Source organism: Hyaena hyaena, unplaced genomic scaffold (genome assembly GCF_003009895.1).
Source record: "Hyaena hyaena isolate Hyena2069 unplaced genomic scaffold, ASM300989v1 scaffold_439, whole genome shotgun sequence".
Classification (NCBI taxonomy): Eukaryota; Metazoa; Chordata; class Mammalia; order Carnivora; family Hyaenidae; genus Hyaena; species Hyaena hyaena.
The window spans coordinates 749,171-772,491 of NW_024081067.1; the positions used below are offsets into that span (position 1 = coordinate 749,171).

At 45.2% G+C, this 23,321-nt stretch overlaps 1 protein-coding gene across 1 annotated transcript in view; it reads right to left on the reverse strand.

Annotated features, from left to right (window-relative positions):
- The window catches only part of LAMC2 (laminin subunit gamma 2), a 58,796-nt gene extending 36,592 nt beyond the window's left edge, over positions 1 to 22,204 (reverse strand). The window contains exons 1-2 of the mRNA XM_039253000.1: positions 22,038 to 22,204; positions 1,124 to 1,312 (exon numbers count right to left, since the gene is read on the reverse strand). Of these exons, the coding sequence (XP_039108931.1) occupies positions 1,124 to 1,312; positions 22,038 to 22,116 (268 nt within the window). The 5' untranslated portion in view covers positions 22,117 to 22,204. The remainder of the gene's footprint in view (positions 1 to 1,123; positions 1,313 to 22,037) is intronic.
- Positions 22,205 to 23,321: the final 1,117 nt, after the last annotated feature.

Here is a 23,321-nt window from a genome sequence, read left to right on the forward strand (position 1 = left end):
AAAGACTCTAATCTTTTTTTTTTTTTTTTTTTTTTTTGAGAGAGAGAGAGAGAGGGAGAAGGAGGGAGAGAGACAGACTCTTAAGCAGGCTCCATGCTCTGTGGGATATCACAACCCTGAGGTCATGACCCTGAGATCATGACCTGAGCAGAAATCAAGAGGTGGATGCTTAATCAACTGAGCCACCCAGGCGTCCCTCTAGTCTGCCTATTAATCGGGCTGCCTCTTGGACTAGTACAACTTTATATTGCTAGCATCTACCATAGCACCAGAAACCGGTCTTCCTATCCCTTATGTTCTGAGAGGTTGGTCAAAGGCATTGCTATGGATGCACTGGAAGCCCACAAAGCTTCCTTTGTCCCTGGGTCAAACTGCCATCTGCCAGGGAAGGTAATCATGGGCTCTTGCTACGAGAACTCAAGGCAACTGTGTCCTAAAGACTCCAGGTGGTTCCTACAACTCCGACTTAAGAAAAACATGTTGCCTTTCCGATTGAAATTGCTAAGACACTATCAGTACCAGTGTCTAGTAGATTCCCAATTGTTCTAGATGTTGAATACCCTCTCTTGGCCTGCTGGTTTCTCCTTTCCTCTCCCCTACTATCCCCCCCCCCCAGCCCTCACACTTTCATTGCCCCTTTTCCCAACATTTTAAGCATAGTCAACACACAAAGTTACATCAGTTTCAGGTGTACAATGTAGTGATTCAACATCTCTAGGTTATGCTGTGCTCCCCACAAGTGTAGCTGCCACATGTCACCATAGGATGCTATCACAATATCCCCAACTGTATTCCCTCTCCCCTGCACCCATTTTGCCCATCCTCTCCACCTCCCCTCCCTTCTGGTAACCATTAGTTGGTTCTATTATAGATCTGATTCTGCCTTCTTTTTAGTTTATTAGTCTCTACACCCAACATGGGGCTCAAACTCCCCACATCAAGATCAAGAGTCATTCACTCTTCTGACTGAGCCAGCCAGGCTCCCCTGATTCTGCTTTTTGTTTATTCATTTGTGAGTTTGTAAAATTCCACTTATGAGTAGAATCATCTGGTACTTGTCTTAGTCTGACTCCTTTCACTCAGCATACTGCCCTCTAGGTCTGTCCGTGCTGTCGCCAATTACCTTTGGGGTTACAGTTGCAGGGTAAGCAGCGATCCCTCTCTCTATGTCGGTAGAACCCTTCCTTGCACCTCTCGCAGTGAACGCCATCGGTGTTGTCAATGCAGTTGAGGCAGCGGAACCCATTGCCTGTCTGTCTGTGAAGCTCCTGATCAAAAACGCATTGGCTGGACTTCCCATTGCAGTCACAGACTAGGGATCAGAGAGGGGGAAAAAGACACAGCTAGTAAAAAGCTCAGAGACAATATTATGATTGATATAAATTATGCACAGGGTACTAAATATTCATGCCAGCTACTTGGAGTAAGGAAGGATGAAATGGGCTGAACGAGGATTGGGAGGCTTTGCTCCACCTACAGGAAGCAGCAACCCTGCGGGGACTGGGCGGGCCTGTGTTCTCTGTTGGGAGAACATGAGCTCAGGGTGGCCTAATGTCCCATTCCTCAAGAGACCCCAAAATCTTATGTATTTTTTAAAATGTTCATTTTTGAGAGAGACCCAGAGTGTGCACAGGGGAGGGGCAGAGAATCTGAAGCAGGCTCCAGGCTCTGAGCTGTCCACACAGAGCCCAACATGGGGCTTGAACCCACGAGCTGTGAGATCATGACTTCAGCCTAAGTCAGACACCTAATCTGACAACTGAGTCACCCAGGCGCCCTCACCCTGTGTGTGTGTGTGTGTGTGTGTGTGTGGAGAGCTGAAGTGTGGCTTCTAGTGACCGTTCTGCTGGCCAGTATTTGTAGGGTAAATGTGCTTTTTCTGTCAGAATTAGTTGGGAGATTCTTAAAAACTTTATTTTGAGAGACAGAGTACAGGCAGGGAAGGGACAGAGAGAGAAGGTGACACAGAATCTGAAGCAGGCTCCAGGCTCCAAGCTGTCAGTGTAGAGCTCAATGTGAGGCTTGGACCCATGAACCATGAGATCATGACTTGAGCCGAAATTGGAGACTTAACTGATTGTGCCACCCAGGCACCCCTCATTATGTATTTTTATGTAAAAATTCTTGATTTAACTATTTCCAAGGAATTCATTTTTAAAACCATGTGCAACCCCATAGAATAAGTCTACGGGCTAGAGAAAACCTGAGGACTGCCAGCAGGTGCAGTCTGGTGCAACTGTCCAACAGCTGATGGTGTCATCTGCTCAAGATCCACAATATCTGTCCCTCCAGTGATGGTCAAAGCTGAGGAGCCAATATAACTGTCTGAACAGGTATCTCCCTCCATCCTTCACTGTGCCTTGGGTGTCCCTCCCAAAGCCAGGTGTCAAAAGGAATCAGAGTCCCATGAAGAATAAACTTTCCCAAATGTCTAGGAAAGTTCACCCCACTGATGTACATCTCCATGAGGGACCTAAAAGCCAATGACGAACATGAGGAAATGCCCAGCATAATTCCTGGCACACAGCAGACTCTAAAAAAGTTTCAGTCACAACTGAGAAGACAAAGATGATAAGCCTTGAGGTTAAAAGAACTGGACCAAGCCCTTCAATTCTGTGAACCTTGTTTCTTATAAATGTAGAAGGCATTACCTGCCTCCCTGGATTGTTGAGAGGATCCCAATGAGAAAAGAATAACCAGTCCTTCACACCTATTAATTCATGCACACAAGACCGGGTTGCCTCAGAGGAGAAAAATGCATTTCAGAAAGGTTAAGTAATTTGACCCAGTGGAGAGCTGGGGTTTGAACCTGTGTCTGATGCCAAACCTCATTTTCTTTCCATCAGGCACACTATCTCCATTGGCCACGCAGTCTCAATAAGAGTCTGTTTCTAGAACTGCCTAGGGCCATGACTTACCCAGAACACTGATTAAAAAAAAAAAAAAATCAACAAATGTGCCAACGCACATGCTGAACAGCTGCCCTGTGCAGGCCATGTCAGGGCTCTGAAGGCACAAAGGGGACTAAGTAAACCTGATGAGCTTCTGAAGCGCCTTCCTTACCACACATACATCTCCAGAGCCCATGCTGTTTCTAGCACCTCACCTATATTCGCTCAGTTACTTCTCAGAAGAACACATTAGCACGAGCGGTCTTCTCCTCATTGACTGGATGAGGAACCTAAAGTCACACAGCTAAACGGCAACCATACAGTTTGCTCCTACGTGTGTCCAGCCACAAAGCCCTCACCTTTCCCCCGCTTTTCAGGAGTCTTCACCTATCCCTGCTTCTTGAGAACCTGGTGAGCACTGCATGTAGGCGTTCCTTCTAGGAACCCCTCACACAGGCTCATTCAGCCACTCCATAAATCCTGTCCCTCTACAGACAGCATGGGTTGTTCCAAATTATTTTTTATGGAGCCTTAAATCTGCCTCCCTCCCTGTAATTTTTTACTGTGTTCTTGTTCCTTAGAAAACACCTGCACACCTACTCTTCATTTCCTTATCAGACATTTTATTTCAAACATTGCTTTACAAGCACCGTTTGTTTGAGCCTTTGTCTGAAGACCTCTATCCTATCTCCCTCTTTAGCCTTCTCTCCTTCTGGTTAAACTGGAGACCGGTCACCACCAGGTCTTTCAACCATTTCCCATGGGATGGTTTCTAGATTCTTCTGGACTATGCTCCAGAGAACACACTTGAACTTCCCAATGTCTTTCTTAAAGTGGCCTGAATTATTAGAGTCCTCCAAGTGTGGTTTGAACAGCTCAGCGGGCAACACAAGTGGATATTAGAATTCCATGAACGCAGTTCTGCATTTCATTAAACTTCCAGCATATTAAGCCTGCACTCAATTCAGACTCCCAGCTCAGTTTCGCAGAACGGGTGCCAACTCCAATCTTCCCCAACGAATGCTTGTGTAACTGATTTTTTGGATCCCGAACAGATGTGCCACACAGCTGTCATGTGCTGTGAAATTACCGAGAACATCGTTAGGCACGTACAAGAGCTAAATTCAGCAGCCAACGACCCTTGTGTGAGGTCACTCAGCTGGACCACGCAGTGTGCCAATGCCCTTTCTGCCCTGGGTCCCTCTCGAGGGTAGTCTCAAAACAATTACAAAATTCTCATTGTGCCTTTCTGACCCAGAACAAACATTCTGCTGATAATAGTTAACTTTATAAGGATGGCTCATGATCTATTTAGAGCGATACTTTAAAAATAGACAACTTGTTATAATCTGGTGCCGAATGCCTCCCTCCCCTCCTGTCCTCTCTGCTGTCAGGCTCTACTCTGGAGGGGAAAAAAAAAAAAAAGTGTTCTTCCTTCAAGTCTCCAGCCTCCCAGGGAGATACATTCTAGTTGGAGCAAGGGAGCGGGGGGTACCTTCAGTCAGCAGCTCTGCTCTGGAACTCACTCGCTGCCAAATCCCACTCCTCTCTCCCTGCAATTTCCATGAAAGCCCAGGGCTGTGCCGACTGGAGTCGGAGGTCTTGTGTCCAGGAGCACGTTGGCCTTCTGTGTCTGCGTTATGTGAGACCCTCACGAAGAGGCCCCCCAGCCCTGCCCTGCCCCTGCAGGACTTTGAGGTTTCCACGCTGCACTGAGCTCAACACTTAGCTACACTGCACTTAGCTTCATATGGAGTCTTCTGCACATTCACACCCAGAGAAGGAGGCTAGAGACTTGTTCCTCTTGCACAAGATGACCCCTTTTGTCACTGATGAGGGGGACCGTGTTTCAAATGCAGGTCATCTCCCAAATTTTTAAAAAAATTTTTTAATGTTTTACTTATTTCTGAGAGAGAGACAGCATGAGCAGGGGAGGGGCAGAGAGAGAGGGAGACACAGAATCTGAAATAGGCTCCAGGCTCTGAGCTGGCAGTTAGCACAGAGCCCAACGCAGGGCTCGAACCCACGAACTGCGAGATCATGACCTGAGCCTAAGTCAGGCGCTTAACCAACTGAGCCACCCAGGTGCCCCAGTCATCTCCCAAATTTAGACTAAGTTCCCGAAAACTAATTACTACTCATTCTCACTACTGTGTGTGTGGGGGGGGGAATCTTTTTATTTCAAGTTCCAGAATATTCTTGCAATAAAATGTGCCTCCTATAGCTTGAGCTTGGTCTTTTTTTTTTTTTTTTTTAAGTTTATGTATGTATTTGGAGAGAGTGAGCATGAATGAGAGTGAGGGAGGGGAAGGAGCAGAGAGAGAGGGAGAGCGAGAATCCAAGCAGGCTCCACGCTGTGAGACTTCATCTCACAAACTGAGCCCGGAGATGATGACCAGAGCCAAAATCAAGAGTCAGACGCTTAACTGCCTGAGCCATCCAGGTGCCCTGAACCTTGTTCTTCTTATTCGGTGACCAATTTCTGCCTAACTACTACCATGGGCACGCTGGTCACTGAAGGGCACTGCCAGGCTGGGAATGAGGTGACAGGGAACAGTGGGGACTCTGCCAACAAGGCTCAAGGGACAAGCAGCCAAGTGTGGCCACGTGGGGACCCTGCCTGCTGTGGTCAGCATTTCCACTCCGGTTGCTAAAGAAGACAGAATTCTGGCTCCGTGTATACAGTCTACTGATTTTTAAATGTTGGCCAAAAGAAAATTTTGTAAAAATTTCTGTCTAAAATAAATCTATGTCCAAGGACAAATCTTTGCACTTTGCTCTTCTAACAGGCAGAAAACACATCTCATGCTTTAGCTAAAGGAGAAATGAAGCCCTAGGATATGGTACAGTGGCCTGCTCGGAGTGGGTATTTGATGTGTTTATTCTTCATTAAAAATTTTTTATTGTTTTATCTTTGAGAGACAGAGACAGCAAACGGGGAAGGGTCAGAGAGAGAGGGAGACCCAGAATCCGAAGCAGGCTCCAGGCTCTGAGCTGTCAGCACAGAGCCCGCCACGGGGCTGGAACACATGGACTGGTGTGAGATCATAAGCTGAGCTGAAGTTGGACACTTAACTGACTGAGCCACCCAAGCACCCCTGGATGTGTGTTTAAAGAACAAATGACTGACAGTTGAACCTGAACTTTAGGACGCCCCGAGATGTGTTTCTACCATTGAAAGGACTCCATGTGTCCCCACATGTCTGCACATGCCTTAAAAATATAAATACCAGGGCGCCTGGGTGGCTTAGTCGGTTAAGCGTCCGACTTTCGCTTAGGTCATGATCTCGCGGTTCGTGGGTTCAGGCCCCGCATCGGGCTCTGTGCTAACTGCCAGCTCAGAGCCTGGAGCCTGTTTCAGTTTGACTCCCTCTCTCCCTGACCCTCCCCTGCTCACGGTCTCTCTCTCTCTCCTAGAAATAAATAAAACATTAATTATATATATATACACCAATATTTAGCGGTCACTCTCTTCCCTTTTCCTTGAGAGGATGCTTTTCTCCACAGAAGACCAGTCCGGAAAATAGCCTTTCTTAGTAACTTATACTGCAATGATTTATTTAGTTTAATAGACCCAAATATAAGCCTTGGCTACATTTTAAAACAAGAATAAATTCTAAAAATATTTATTATAGTTTCCTCCTTTTATATTTAGCCTTGTTCAATTTTATGTCTAGAGGTTGTTTATCATTTTTATTTCATAATTACTTGCTATGCTTCCAAATTTCATAGTTTGTCTAGTTTCCATCAGGGAATCTTGACACAAAAGCAAGCAATGAGGGGCACCTGGGTGGCTCATTCGGTTAAGCATCTGACTTTGGCTCAGGTCATGATCTCACACATGAGGGTTTGAGCCTCACACTGGGCTCTGTGCTGACAACTCAGAGCCTGGAGTCTGCTTTGGATTCTGTGTCTCCTCTCTCTCTACCCCTCCCCCACTCATTCCCTCCCTCCCCTTCTCTCTGCCTCACCCCCCCTCTCTCCCCCCCCCTCAAAAAACAAAAACAAAAACATTAAAACAAGCGATGAAAGTATAAAGATGAGGGTTTTGGACATTTCCTGGATTGCCTGGGAAGCATTTATCAAGGGCCCATTCACGCAACAAATACGCATGGAGCATGTAGTATGGATACGGTGGTAAACACAACCAATAGATGTCCTAGCCTTCATGGAGGTTTCATGCAAGGAGCTCTACTTACTAGGTAAGTAATAGAGAATATTTGGATAGTGACATTTGTTAAGGAGAAATCCACAAAGCAGTGAAAGGAAACAGGAAGTTGCCAGTGAAGCGGGTGAAGTGAGGAAGTGAAAGTGCCATAAGCTCATTTACTTTTTTTTCTTTTAAGTAATCTGTACACCCAATGTGGGCCTCAAACCCACAACCTTGCGATCAAGAGTCGCACACTCCACCAACTGAGCCAGCCAGGCGCCCCTGGTTTACTATTATATTTCTATTTTGATGCTGGTCTGTTCATGAGCTTTGTCCACTTAACTACTAGGCATGAATGATGTTCTTATCAATTATGAATTACTTAACAAATGTATCAAATTATTCCCCTCTCATTTTGTTACATATTTTCTTTAGCTCTCCTCCTCTTTCTCTCCCAAGTACCTCATTGGTAGATTTTGTTTTACTGGTTCTTACTCCTTTTCTCCCCTCCTCCTCCTCCTCCTGTCCTTAGTCACTGAGATGTATATCTATTTCACTCCTTAAATAAAGATCGTTGGTCTCATGGTTTGTGAGTTTAAGCCCCACACTGGGCACTCTGCTGTCATCAGGGAGCCGGCTTCGGATCCTCTGTCCCTCCCCCCTCTCTGCACCTTCCTTGCATTCTCTCTCTCTCCCTCTCTCTCAAATAAATAAACATTTTTTTAAAAAGGAATAAATTAAAGATCACTTCACTCCTGACAGGCCACACTGGATGTCTGCATCCTGGGACCTCATAAGCCAGCGTGACTTCAAAAGCAGCTGCCAATGTTTTATTTGTCACATAAGATACATATATTTACTATATATATTGGGCTTTGTCAAACACTCCTCATATTATCCATGTTTTCCTCATTTCAGCATGGATGGGAATGGGTCTGGGACCCTGGCTAACTTATCACTGCAGCAGAAAAAGCAGAAACAAATCCCTCTCAGACACTGGACAGACCCAAAGCCTTACAGGGTCCAGGAATCAAGACAGGTGGATTTTCTCTCCCTTTCTCACTGAACTCCATATCCTAGGTGCCAGGTCCCATCCATTACTCTTATTCGACTCCTCCCTTGTCCTGTGCTTTTTCCAAGCTAGAGCGCTCTCTGTCCCGCACTCCGGCTCCCCGAAATCCCGGTCTCCATCAGCCAGGCCTCTGTCCACAGCTACAGCAGTAAGACTCCTCAAGGTGACCTCAAGCCCTGTGTGAACACATGTGAAACCAAGTCCTTCTACTCAGATTTTCACATATTTCTTTCAGTCTAGTAAAGTGTAGGTGGTTTTTTGTGTCTGACTCTGCTGTTGCTGCTTCCTTGGCACTTAAGTATGTATTATAATAATCACTATAATAGCATACCGTCGCTGAGCCTCCAGGTGCTTCTTAGAGAAGCCCTCCGGGTGGCCAGACACGGGCTGTTCCGCCCCCAGCCCCCTATACTCCCCTAGACTCTGCACACAATGGAGCAAGGTGTGCAGAGCCCCTCGGGCTCTTTTTGCAGGGCTCCCACCCTCACACACACACACACCTCCAACAAGTCGAGACAGGAAGCACGGGGCAAAGGCTGTTTCCAAGCTGCATCCTCAGGAGAATGAAAGGAAACTGAAAATACAGGTACTTCCTAGGCTTGCACTGTGGCGCAGCCTTGGAATAATCCCCATCAGCGGCTGCCGTTCACTGAGACCTCATTTTAAATTCCCCATAGGAAACACTGAGAGCAATTACGAGAAATGTTAACAAGTGGGCATCAAACTGATGATTTGTGCATAGGCAGATCTTCTTTCTATTGTTCTCAACTTAAAAGACGTGCTCTGCTTTTCACCAAGGTGATCTAATTTCCATCTCTGGACAATGTATGGGATCATCGTGCTTTTTAGTGCTCTCACAAGTAACAAACTAAAAAATCCGAGCTCCGTTCAAAACCCTGCAGATTTGGCCCCGCCAACACCCCCAACTTTACCTCATTCCTTTTTCTCTTGTTCACTGGACTCCAACACACAGACCCTTGCATGAACTCTGGGGGGGCACCACCTCCTTCCCACCTCAGGCCTCTAGGCTTGCCATTTCCTTTGCCAGGAGCGCTACCTGCCTCCAGTCCCTAAATCCACATGGCCACAGGCTGATCTTTTAAACAGCATAAATGAGATCGTGTAGGGCCCCTGCTGATGGGCCTTCTACAGCTTCTCCCTCCTCTGAATGCCCATGGGACTTCATTCTCCCCTCCATGCTGGTATTGATCACTTCCTGTCCTCACTATTTGTGTATGACTTCCTCTACTACATTTTCTGTTTGTATCCCCGTGGGACCGGGCGCAGGACTGTGACTGGGTGGGTGGGTGGGTGGATGGATGGGAAGGAGGAAGGCAGGCAGTTAGACTCTAAGAAAAGTAAAAAGAACCTGAACATCCAGAAATTTCCCAGGAGTCCAGAGACCCAATATGAAAATTTCTCAACACAACACACCAGATTCAGTGTCTACATAAGGTATTCGGTGTAAGTCTAAAAAGGTCATGTTGGGGTGCCTGGGTGGCTCAGTCAGTTAAGTGTCCGACTTTGACTCAGGTCATGATCTCACGGTTCGTGGGTTCAAGCCCCACATCAGGCTCTGTGCTGACAGCTAGCTCAGAGCCTGGAGCCTGCTTCAGATTCTGTGTCTCCCTCTCTCTCCGACCCTTCCCTGTTCACACACACATACACACACACACACACACTCTCTCTCTCTTTCTCTCTCTCTCACTCTCTCTCAGAAATTAAAAAAAAAAACATTTAAAAAAACTTAAAAAGCTAATGTTTTAACCAAAAAACAGGGTGAGATGGGAACAGAAAGAAAGGTGAAGGTGATCTTTTCAGTGAGAAGGAGTGTCTGAGACTTCCAGGTTGCTCTCACACCAGAGGAACTATTACTGCCTCCAGACCGCCTCCGCACCTGTGGTCCCAGACCCCCCCGCCCCCCCCCCCACGGGCTGCGACACCCCGCCTGCCCTCTCCAAGAGCAGCAGGGCCAGAGGGAGGGCGTGCAGGGGCCCTGGGCGGGCGGGCTTGGCCCACTGAAGACCAGGAGATCAGTGTGTAGCGGTGGGGGAGCCTTGACAGGCAGGGTGCACTTGGCCTGCGCGAGGGAAGATCTCAGGGGCTAGGAATCTGCGCGTCATGTTTGAACCTGGCAGTGTGTGCTGGCTGCTCTCACCCACAGCTCTGCTGCCCTCACTTCCATTTCAGGGGCTCCGGGCGCTAACGCTGACTCAGTTACGAGGCAGCAGGTTTGGAAAGCGTTACCCGTGACCTCCTGTGGATAAGTCCATGCAGAGATGACACTCCATGCTCTTCCTTCTTTAGCCCTGTCTTTCCAGCATTTTGTGCCCCTCATCCCCTTTCTGTGACACCACATCTTTTTCTCTCTTTCCCTTTGGAAACTGTCTTCCCGTGGACGCTAGAAGGACTGTACTGTCCGATTTCCTCTTGGCTTCTGACCTTGACCCCCACCCGTACACAAGTCTTTGTGGCTCCTCTCCTTACACTAACTCTAAATGTTGGGGTTGTTCCAGGATCAGCCCTGACCCTCTATGAGACCTCACTCTGGGACTCTCTCATCTAAGCCAAGGGCTTGGATAACCATGATCGCTATTAACCGGTTCTGCCAAGGTACTTCCTGGCCCAAACTTCTTCCTTCTCAACTATAGACCAGCCATCCACTCCACATCTCCAGCTGGTTGCCTCACAAGCTTTTACACAAACCGTGTTTAAAACCAAACTCCTCGTCGGGGCGCCTGGGTGGCTTAGTCGGTTAAGCGTCCGACTTTCGCTTGGGTCATGATCTCGCGGTTCGTGGGTTCGAGCCCCGCGTCGGGCTCTGTGCTGACTGCCAGCTCAGAGCCTGGAGCCTGTTTCAGTCTGTGACTCCCTCTCTCTCTGAACCTCCCCTGCTCACGCTGTCTCTCTCTCTCTTCTAGAAATAAATAAAAATATTAAAAAAAAAAACAAAAACCAAACTCCTCGTTGTCAGCCCTTCAAGTCAGAAGGCTGGAAGCTATTCTTATAGGTTCTCCGTCCTTCTTACTGCCCGTACTTTTTGATATAATCCACCAAATAGCTCAAGTCCACCCAAGTCTATGTCCACAATAGCCCTTTTAGACCAAATGCCTATCACTTCTTGCTTACAATCCTTCCTGGCTGAATTGCCAACAACTTCTCTTGCCTCCATCCCGCAGTCAGAAAACCTTTCCAAAATACACATCCTACCATACCGCTCTGCTTACAACTTACAACTCCCCCCCTGATACCTTTCCTTTACTTTTAGGATAAAGACCAGAATTCCCTGACATTTCTACAAATACTTCCATGGTCTAGCCCTACTTACTTTTCCAGCCAAATTTCATATAACACTCCCCACTGGGACATCTTTACCTCTCTCCCATTCATTTCATTTATACCTCATTTTATGTCTTTACTTCCTCAGCTTTTTAAAACTCTTGCTTTGTGAAGGAAAAGCATCACGGGAGGGAGAGGTGAGTTGGGGCTAACCTTAGCAACCACCATCAAAACTGCTTGTTTGTTCAAAGCAGTTATCCAAAAAGTTAAACCTCCATTGTCCAATTGAATATTATTTCCTTCCTCCGAGTTAAAGAACTGGCCTCCAGTAAACTGACACTTTTATGCTCAAAGATAGCCATCATCACCTCTGAGAAGTCACTTATACTGAGGCTCTTTAATAAGAAGTCCAAATGTAGAGATCTACACTGAAAACAGTGAATAAAATAAATGTTACATATATATAATGTGAGAACAGCGTACTCATTAAAAAGAAAACCTGGCAGATGCTTATCTTCAGAACAAAAACAGTTATTGAAAGTGTCCTTTATTCATTCATCCATTTATTTATTTATTTATTTATTAGAGAGTGCACAAGTGGAGGGGCAGACGGAGAGAGAATCCCAAGCAGCCTCCATGTTCAACATGGAGCCTGACATGGGGCTCAACCCCACCACCCTGAGATTATGACCTGAGCCAAAATCAAAAGTTGGACGCCTAACCTACTGAGCCACTCAGGCACCTCAAAAGTGTCCTTTGAATAGCAATCTATTCTAATGTATTCTTTGTTATTTTTACATATATTCAAATTGCACATTACTTCCGGAGACCAAAGCAAGATCATCCTGACATCTATCAGTGAAGTAGATCCTAAAGGCACTGGTAGCTATCATCTTACAACAATCAAAGTCTCGAAACCTGAGATGCTCCACATGACCATGTATTTTACCATCTTGTACTTCTAGATGATGAAAATGTTCTTAAGTGTTTTCTAGTTTTAAAACCTCCTACATGAGATTTTTCTTTCCAAGATTTAATGTTTCTCAGGTTGGGTGAGTACTTTAAAACAAAGTCTGAACACTTCTTCATTTAAACTGATCTTGAAATGTTGTAGTTTAATGTGTGAATGTCTGCTTCTAGTTTTATCTTCTTAAGGCCTGTCACAATATGTTTTCTAATTAAAAACTGAAATGGCACTTCCCTCACTAAGAGTCTTTTAACTGAACTCAGTTTTTTCTCTCTCATATTTTTCATAGCTGCCTTTTAAGCCAACAGAGCCAGAACCACTGATGTATATCCTGCCTGACTCGTTTGCTTCTCAGGGATGTGTAAATGCCCAAGCAGGTGTGAGTAAGTCTGCACCAAGAAGTGCCCTAGGGAGGGGAACAACAGAGGTCGGTGTCCTAATCACATGGGCAATTTGGGATGTTAGAATTAGGGACCAATCTTTTGAACTCTTAATAGTCCAAAGTCATCAAGAGTCCATGAAACTCAGGTCACCACATTTTCCTTTGGAATGATGATGGCTTGGGGTGCCTGGGTAGCTCAGTTGGTTAGGCATCCGACTTCAGCTCAGGTCATGATCTTACGGTTCGTGGGTTCGAGCCCTGCGTCGGGCTCAATGCTGACAGCTAGCTCAGAGCCTGGAGACTGCTTCAGATTCTATGTCTCCCTCTCTCTCTGACCCTCCCCTGCTCACACTCATGTGCACGCTCTCTCTCTCTTCCAGAAATAAATAAATCATTAAAAAAATTTTTTTTTAATTTGGAATGATGATGGCTTAACAGGAGTCACCTAGTTTCACTAAGAGCATATTACATTACAACCTAGACTTGGAAACGGCGCACGTGGACTACAGATACTCTGCCTGGTAAGGCGTACACCAGGAGACCACACCTGGAGATGTCTTCCCCTAATCCTTGGACAGGGCCCAGGGAGAAGGAAAGAACGTCCCAGCCAATAGGGAGGTTGCAGACACCAATTTTCATCTAACTAGCAAAGGAGTTCAGGGTCCAGGAGGAGGCTCAGTCCGGGTGAGTTCAAAGGTGAAAGGGAAGAGATTAGGACACGGGATATAGAAGAGACTCCCCTTTTCTTACATCTGACACCTATAAGGGCTCTACTCTGAGACCACGAGTGTCAGCCTTGGGATGGAGGCTCAGTGAATGTGCACGGGAAAAATTCCACATGCAAATATCCAGTACCCCTCTGTAAACCCACACTCCTGTGCCCACAGAAATCGCAATTACTGTATTTCTAAGAAATCATCAATAAACAAAAGCATTTCAATATGGAAACCCTGCTTGACTAACTTCAAAGAGTATGGTATTCATTGAGCATTTTCTACATGGCTCGACAAAAGGTATCCTATACCCTTTTAAGAAGCAACTGAAATAAAGAAGAGTGTTAAGGATAGCTAGGGTGGCACCTGAAGCAACGAGAACTCCCCCCCACCAAAAAAAAAAGAAAAACTTGGGTGTAAGAAGTCTGGGTAAAGAAAAGCTAAAAAGGAAATTCTGATTTGTACTGAAATGCTTTTTCAGTTACAAAACATTAAATATGGTTTTTCAATCATTTCAATTTGTTTTGTTGGCTCCTTAAAAACAAGTTACCAAATAATTCCCTTTTTAAACCTTGCATTGCTTTCATGAACAATATACTTTTGTACAAGGAAAGTAGCCATAAATTTCTTTTTTCTGTCCATACATCCTTCACAACGATAAACTCAGGTATGGGCATGCTTACTGGGCACCATTGCAGTTCTCAGTTTTGACAAAAGAACCAAATGGTAGGTAATTCATGTATGTTTCCAATGTTGGGAAAATATGTATAGAGTACATTTATAGAATCTTCCTTAGAGATTCTTTTCTGAAAAAAAAAAAAACAACCCATCTGAAAACAGTAAATCAAAACTATACTGCTTAATGTCAGAAGAATGAATTAAGTTAACATCTTTTAGGGGACCAACTATTTTTTATATATCCATCAAAAGAGGTAACAAAAACTGCAAGAAGAGATTGGGCCAGGAAGCTTCCACTAGGGAGTAGGTGCAATGTGTCTTGTATCTCAGCTGAACAAATGTGCTGCTGCTGCACTGTCATTTCTCATGGCAGGTCAGCTGTGGCCTCCGCACGGGAATGTCCGCTCCTACCATGGACAACAGCCCCCCTACCCCCACCCCCATGAGGCAAGAGCAGAAGCTTTACGTTACTGTTGGACCCAGTGCACTTCCAAAGTAGACCAGTCTATCTGCTATGAGAAATGATCTTTCAACATTCAGAATCCCCTTTTACCAAAAGCAAAATGGGTGATGTTTTGAAATAGTAAGTATGTGCATTGCTTACAACATTCTGGCCATGAAACTGTCCTGATTCTGAAAGACTCTCAAACTTCTACCAGTGGGCCCCAACAGGGAGAAAAAAATAGCCTCTGGACACAAATATGCATGTATAGAATCATAACATCAGGGTGCCTGGGTGGCTCAGTCGGTTCAGTGTCAGACTTCAGCTCAGGTCATGATCTTGTGGTCCATGGGTTCGAGCCCCACGTCAGACTCTGGGCTGACAGCTCAGATTTAGATCTGTGTCTCCCTCTCTCTCTGCCCCTCCCCCATTCACGCTGTGTCGGTCTCTCAAAAATGAATAAATGTTAAAAAAATTTTTTAAAGAATCATAATGTCAACAGTCATTGAAGAACAATGATAAAACAAAAAGGCTTATCCCTGTCCCTCAACTGTCCTATTTTTTTTTAAACTGAGCCACCTAGTCAATTCCAAGCTGCATGAAAAATCTGACAACAGAGTTGAACAAAAAAAAAAAAAGAGAGAAAGAGAAAATTTAGTCATTTAAAATCTGTTCTCTTGTCAATGCCCCACAAACTAGAGTTCGTGCTTGGTTTTAACCTGTGGGTCTCAGACATTTTTAATGTTTTATTTATTTCTGAGAAAGAGACAGGCAGCGTGAGCAGGGGAGTGTCAGAGAGAGAGAGAGGGAGACTCAAAATCCGAAGCAGGCTCCAGGCTCTGAGCTAGCTGTCAGCACAGAGCCTGATGCGGGGCTCAAACCCACGAACCGTGAGATCATGACCTGAGCCGAAGTCAGACACTTAACCAACTGAGCCATCCCGGCGCCCCTCAGACATTTTTAAAAAGAAAGGCCACTATAATGAGTCACATATACAAATAGAGACTTGAAAATAGACAGGACACAGATGCCCCTACTAGAGCCATAGAGATGTTCTTATAATAGATCAAGATTCCACCAGGTGTGAAAATTAATGTAAATGAACATTTTTAATAAAAATTAGAAATAAGCCAAGAAGCTATCTTGTTAAAGAATATTAAACTAGCAACTGAAATCTGGTCCTGTTACTAAGTGCATGGCTCTGGTCAAGGCAATCACTTTTCTGTGCCTTAATTTTCCAATCTATGAAGGAGGATTACACATGTTATAACCCAGCTCTACTATAACTTACTGTGACAATTCAGTTCCTTTGGCTGCCACCTGGATATCATTTTCCTCATCTACAAAATGAGAGGCTTTTGTAGAGAACCTCTAAGGACCATTCTCATTTAAATACCATGAGGCTGGGGTGCCTGGGTGGCTCAGTCAGTTGAGCAGTTGAGCGTATGATTTCGGCTCAGGTCATGATCTTGTAGTTGGTGGGTTCGAGCCCCGCACTGGGCTCTGTGCTGACAGCTCAGAGCCTGGAGCCTGCTTCTGAATCTGTGTCTCCTTCTGCCTCTGCCTTCCTCATGTTCTTTCTCTCTCTCTCAAAAAATAAACATTAAAAATTTAATAAAAACTACCGTGATGCTGTAATAAGTGAAGAGTGGGGAAAGGTGCAGAAATTTTTGTAAGAAATGCCCCACATAAGTGCAGCTAAAGATGTGAATCACTTTTCCAATGTTTAAATCAGTGTGGGAAATGATTTGGCTGTGATTTAATTTTTTCTAGAATGTGAATATTCACAAAATGAATGAAAAAATCTGGAAAAGAAACAGCTGGAATTCTGTAAATGGTCACCAAGCCTGAAGAAGTCCAGGATACATATACCTTTACCCAATTGCTCTCCACCCCTCCTCTGATGGGAGACTAGAAAGGAAAGACTAGAGCCCTTATGTTGATCAGTGCCAGAAGAACCATTCTTTTCTTCTTTCCTAACCGTGACATAAGGAAGCACATGACTGTTGGGCAGGCATATATACAGGTATACAGTCACCCACAGACACAGAAAAGACTTAGCTTTTGGCTTTGAACATAACTCAAATATTACATCATGTTCTTGGGGGTTATATTAGAACATGGCCCAGTAATGACTCAGTAATCTGCTAGGACTAAATTAGGGTATCCAGAATCCGTGGCCCTCCTATTTCTACACTGGTCTGTAATAAATGATTCAAGTCTTGTTCTTGGAAATTTCTCTAGCCAAAACAAAACAAAAACCAAACTATATAGTTGAGCCACTAAACAGCTTAAATGGGTAAAGTTTTCCCAAGATTGCCTCAACGACTCAATTTCATGCTCCTGACTTTCCCATAAACATTGATCACAAACCAACATTCCTCCTCAGCTTCTTGGGCCAGTGGAGCTAAACCAACGGCTGCCCCCCATTCAGGACACCAGAATTTAAGTCTTTATAGGAATTTCCAGCCTGCACTCCAATTCAAATCTATGGTCCTACTTCTTGCACATACTTGAATATAATAAGGTGGAGGGGGGGTTATTTTTCCAGGGGAAAAAAGTCACTTTTAAGTCTTTTCAAAATCTTTTAGCATAGGGCACTTTCTCAATTACTTTTAATTTTAAAATAATATTTGGGGAAGACATGTTAATTTGAAATGTCACTCAATGCGTTGGATACTTATCAGTAAGAAAGAGGCCAGGCTATTGAACACAACCCTCATAATTGTTCATTATCTCACAATTGTGCGTGCTGAAAATTGTCATAAATAAGCCTTTCAAGATGATTATGCGGTGAAGATTAAAAGATGCATTGAAGGATAATCTTTAAATATTTTAGACATTTTGAGAATGATGTATTTTCCAATGACTGCATGAAAAGCAGAAACAAATAGAGCTATATCTCAAGTCAAGCGAAGAAGAAACTGTATTAGAGTTCTGTTAGCTGCTAAAGGGGAGTTTGAATGTAATTCATAAAATGTGAATTTATATATTAATATTTGTAAGTTATTAATTGTGTGACTTTAAATAGGTTTGTGAATTAATGTGCTAAATTAGGCATAAAAAGACCTGTGACCACTGCGTCTGCACTGCTAAACGTTTTCATAATCAAGTTGGCCAAACCCTTTTTTTTGTTGGGGGTTGGGGAGATTCTCCAATTAAGAAGTGAGAAAGCAGCTTATGGAGGGCTCATCGTATATATTTTTTTCGTATATATATATTTTAAATGTTTTATTTATTTCTAGGAGGGAGAGAGAGAGACAGCGTGAGCAGGGGAGGGTCAGAGAGAGAGGGAGTCACAGACTGAAACAGGCTCCAGGCTCTGAGCTGGCAGTGAGCACAGAGCCCGACGCGGGGCTCAAACCCACGAACCGCGAGATCATGACCTAAGAGAAAGTCGGACGCTTAACCGACTAAGCCACCCAGGTGCCCCGGGCTCATATATTTTGAGCATGTTCTAGAGAGCAACAGACTTGCTAAATCTGTATGTGATGAGATCTGGTGTTTGCCAAAAAGCAAGGGTAAGAAATGGCATGACCTCTAATCTTGAAATTCCAATCTGCTCTGAGTCCCTTGTCAGGAATTCTATTTGTTTCATTGGGTAAAGCTTGGGGTTCATTTCAGCCTAAGCAGAAGGGCTCCTCATCGCCTTTCTTGAGCTCATGAAAGGAATCTCTTCAAAAAGTTCACCACTTAAAACTTGGAAGGCTGTATATTGACAGTCAGCACTGGCAGGAGACTTAGTTATATCACAACAACATGGAATACATAGTCCTTACTAGGCACTGTGCAGAGTGTTTTAGTATTTAACGATCACAACAATTTTCCTCATCTTAGAGATCAGGAAACTGTAACAGCAGAGGTAGCTTGCCTAAACCCCAAAATTGGGAAATGATGGAGCTAGGATTTGAACCCAGGCCTGCACCTGTATGCATGATGCTGTACCATTTCCACAGTTTAAGTAACAGAATCCAAGAAAGTATAAAACTTTCCAGGGGCCTCTTCCACTATCCACAGCACCTCTCTCCCAGTATCAGGCCATGGGAGAAACCAGATTAGTTTCTACACTCCTCTTGGATTCTGAGCTCATCATTCTAGAATGATTGCTTCAAAATGTAACTGATGGCTGAACCCAACAGTATCCTGTTGATCCTCATTCTTTGTATATTTACATTTTTATATCTGAATACCATACCTACATTGTTGTAGATCTTCCTTTGGCTAGCAAAACAGTCCTCTTTGATAATGTTCTCCTCTATCCTCAAGGCTCAGTCTTCCTTATTCTCCTTCATTGTTCTTCCATCTCCTTGGTAAGTGTTGAGGGTTCTCTTACCTCTGTGTCCCAGGTAATCTTTATTGTCAAGGCTTTGCTCTCTACCTTTGGGCTCACCATTTTATATTTTAAACTGTTCTTCTCAACTTCAAGATCATACTTCCAGCTATTCACTAAGACTCTTGGACACGTCCACTTGCATCTCTGATTCAACAGGTCCCCATAGGAACTCATTCCTTCCTCTTCATCCACTACCCAACTTTGCTTCCAAATCTGATCCTTCTCTTAAGAGTTCTTATTTCCTTTAATGGCAGCACTGTCTAACCAATCACACTCACCTGAAGCCTTGGACCCATCTCGGATTCTTGCTTATTTCTCATGACATTCCTTATTTATATCCCTAACACACACTCATTGGATCACCAAATTCTTTCAACTTCACCTTCCAAATGTCTCTGTAATCTGTTTCTACTTTGCTATTCCCACCACCGCAATGAAAGCCTTCATCATCTCTCATTTGGATTCTTGCAATGGCCATTTATTGCCTTCTCCTTGCTCAACTGCAATGTCTAAGGCCTTCAGTGAGTGATCTTGTTAAAACGTGACTCTGGCCATGCTCACCCCTGCTTATAAACCATCTGCAACTCTTCTTTACCTATGAGGCACCATCCTAACTGCAGCCTGGCACATAAGGCTCTTCCCAACCAGGTTCTTGGCTACATTTCTAGTCTCACTCTTACCCGCTTCTTGCCCATTTCCCAATGATGTGATCCATGTGAACTGTGATTCTCTCACACCCACTGTTAGCTCCTGAAGGGAAGTCCTGGCTTAGCAATTTCTGTGCATCCAAGTTCACTATTTATGCCTCGACTGTTGGCTTCAGAGTTTTTAAAGAAATGTGGTTCCAGGCATTTTAAAGCACTTTACAAGAATTTCTCCTCCTCCCAACAACTCTGCAAGGTTGCACAGTACAACTGTTCCCATTTAACGGGCAAAGAAGAAGAGTCCAAGAAGCTGAGGAGCCCAAATGGTTACTAATAATAAGCTAGTGAGTGAGTAGCCAAAATTTGAAGCCAGGTCAGGCTGACTCTAAAACCTGTGCTTTCACTGAGACCAACCCTGAAATTCTCACTGATGACCTCTAACACCATAATTTCATCTTCAAGGGAACAGCCAGGAAGCAATATCATGGCTTTAGGATCCCACAGGTGCAGCCCACAGGGCGCACAGATGCAGGTCACTTTGGGAAGTGGCCAGCCCCATGTTTTAGTCCAACTTCTACTGCATCCCGTGAACCAGAGAAGCATGGGTGCTCTAACCTAACGTGAAACTTTTCACACTCATTGAACCCCAAAATGAAGCCCTTTGAGGAGGGAGTCTAATGTCTTAAGCAACCTATCGCCAAGGAAGGGGACAGTCTAGAAATGAAACTGAACACAGCTTCTGACTTACTGGTCTAGATGGACTGCTCAGTTTGTCCTTGAGAAGCAGGATCCAAGATCTGTTCTCTTGAGTCTGATTTTATTTAACAGTTGATAAAAATCCTACATATTTATTTCTGTTACCCAATGCTAACACAACATTCATACACTCAAATATGGCCAATGGGAAAATTGCTTCAAAAATTCCCCATTGTATAAAACCTATGTACTTGCTCCCTTATTACTTTACAGTGTGGTCCCCAAAGCTCCAGCTTAGGAACTCCCAGATCAAGTGCCAGATGTGTCTCTGCCAATAGCTGGTTGTACAGCTTTGTGCAAATCCGTTCCCATGTTTTCATATTTTAAGCCAAGGGATATAGTAGTCCATAAGCAGTCCCTTTGAATTCTAATATTCAGAGACTCTCCTTACTTTTATTTATTTTTAAATATTTTTCTTTTAGTTTTTTTTTTTAACACTCTTAAAAATTATTTCTGAGAGAGACAGCATGAGAAGGGGAGGGTCAGAGAGAGAGGGAGACACAGAATCTGAAACATGATCCAGGCTCTGAGCCAGCTGCCAGCACAGAGCCTGACGCAGGGCTTGAACCCACAAACCATGAGATTATGACCTGAGCCGAAGATGGATGCTTAACCGACTGAGCCACCCAGGCTCCCCTCCTTACCTTTAGTGAGAAACATCCTAAGTTAACTCTAAGGGAACCTAACCTACATGATTATTGTCATTAATGGCTTTTAAAATGGTAATCAAGGATGATGGGTTGGAAGTAAATTTCAAGACTATTTTAGGAAAAGAAAAGAAAAGAAGGACTGTATCAGTACATTCAAACACATGCTGAAGTATCCATGCCACTCAAATAGAATTCAGGCCAGCGATTTATGGAACGTATAAGATAATTCGGTGTGTTCGTGAACATTGTCTCATGTTCACACACTCACATATGTGAAAATGACTCTTGGACCTAGTGAAATGATTACTGAATTGCCATCAGGGGCAGGGAGGAATCTAAACATGAAAATTCAGGCTAATTAAGCAAGCGAATATCCTCGGTAAAACCAAGTGACCGGGAAAACGCCTGTTATGTGTTGTCATAACTGACACATGCATATAGCAAACAGTTGCTAGGTTCTCAGCAAGTTTTGTTGACGTGAGCGACTTGAACTTCTCAGGCTATAACAGCCCTTGGATGCCCTAGATAAGATCAAACGATCTATGACCTAGGCGCCCAGTAAATGCCTATTAAATGAATATTACGTGGGAATACTATCAGAAGTAACGTTGTGCAAAATAAAGCGTTGCTAAGACTTTCCATCCCAAAGATGAAATGAGAATTCCAGAAGGATTATTAGAGAGGGTCTTTCTCAAACTTTGTGGTGTTCACACTCCCAGATAACGTTCCCACCAAAATCCCGTCAACGAAAACACATGATGGGAAAAGAATTTGTATGCCAGCATATTCCTGATCAAACAGGGGCCCACTGATCCAAAAGGAAACCAAGAAGGCACATTTTGCAAGCAAGGAAAATCCAGATTTGGCACCACCTACTAGCTTCCCATTTTAAACTCAGTCAGCCGTCTAGAGCATGAGTCTTATGTGAAACCCCATCTCTGGAGAAGCCCCAGCCTGGGGAGGAGGAGGGAGCCTTAAAGAAGTTCTCGACACAGCGGGAATCCTCGGAGGTGGGCTCGGCCGTCACAGTGTGCAGGGCAAGGCCCGGGCCGCGACGTTCCCTGCGGGGGGCCGACTCACCTTCCCTCCTGGAGGTGGCCCGGGCGGCGTGCAGGAGCAGCGCGACAGCCAGGCAGCCGCACAGCCGGAGAGCGCGCATGGCCGGGCCGCGCGTCCGTCCGCCGCCCCGGGGTCGCCGCGCGCGCCTGCGGAGGCTGCTTTTCGCTCTGCGCTCCGCTCTGCCTGCCTTTTCCTTGATCAGGTGGTTTTATCGACTCTTCTACCTGACTCAGTCCTGACAGGAAGAGAGCCTGTGTTTCAGGGTGTGACTCACCTGTGAATAAGGAGGACCCAGCCCTCGGCAGCCAGACAAACACACACCGCGCTGCGCGAGCGCTCACCCCCGCCGCCGCCGCGCTCCCCCCGCCGTCGCTGCGAGAGGGGTGCGCACCTGGCCGGGGCCAAGGGCGTGGTGCCGGGGCTGCGGCCCAGGGATCCTGCCGGTGGAATGCGCCCGCTTCCCCCACAGCCCTCCTTCTCTCCCGGGGTGGTCCGCGGCAGAATTCGCAGGTAGACGGCAGCCTGGCCCTTCCCTGTACCGGGAGACCCGGGCTGGAGGGCGCGGACTCAGAGCCAGCAGCCCTGACCAGCTGCAGTCTAAAAGACATCAAGGAAAACCGGCATCATTAAGAGGGTGCTCTCCACCTCCTGCGCGCCCCCCCCCCCCTTAGCCACTCTGAAGTACAGCAGGCTTCCCCCAGCCTGCCTACTCTGCTCGCACTTCATTCCTTCCCTCCCCATCACCGGGCTGGACCCAGGGCTCCTCTCCTGGGCCCCCTGATCACCTGGGCTGGCCACCCATTAAGTCACCTGTTGACCAATTGGTCTCCCTATCAAGGCTAGGCATCCCTCTAGATCCCTAACAAGTCGTGCAGTCGCCGGTGCACTGTCAGTGCTCAATGAATGTTCTGCTGAACTGAAGAAAGAGGAGAACCCAGATTTCATATTCCTTTTACATCTTAGAGCATTTTTCTCATACCGTTCTCTGTGGGCCCACAGAAAATGTTTGCTGAGTCTCAAGGTGAGAGTCATCCAAGTCCATTGTATTAGGTGAGGGGATTGATATCTAGGAACCTGCAAATCCTGGTATATCGTCCCTATTGCTAAGGAGGCTGGTGGCAATCATTCAGAGAGACCTCTGTCAAACAGAAAGTTTTGGTTCCTACTAGGATTTAAAAATTACCGGAGATTTGTAGGTACTCTGGATATATCCAATCTGTCCAAAACAGCCACCCCCACCTTTCATCATCAAGCCCTTCAAGGGCCCCTGATGAATGTTGTGCACTGACTAAAGGAATGAATGTT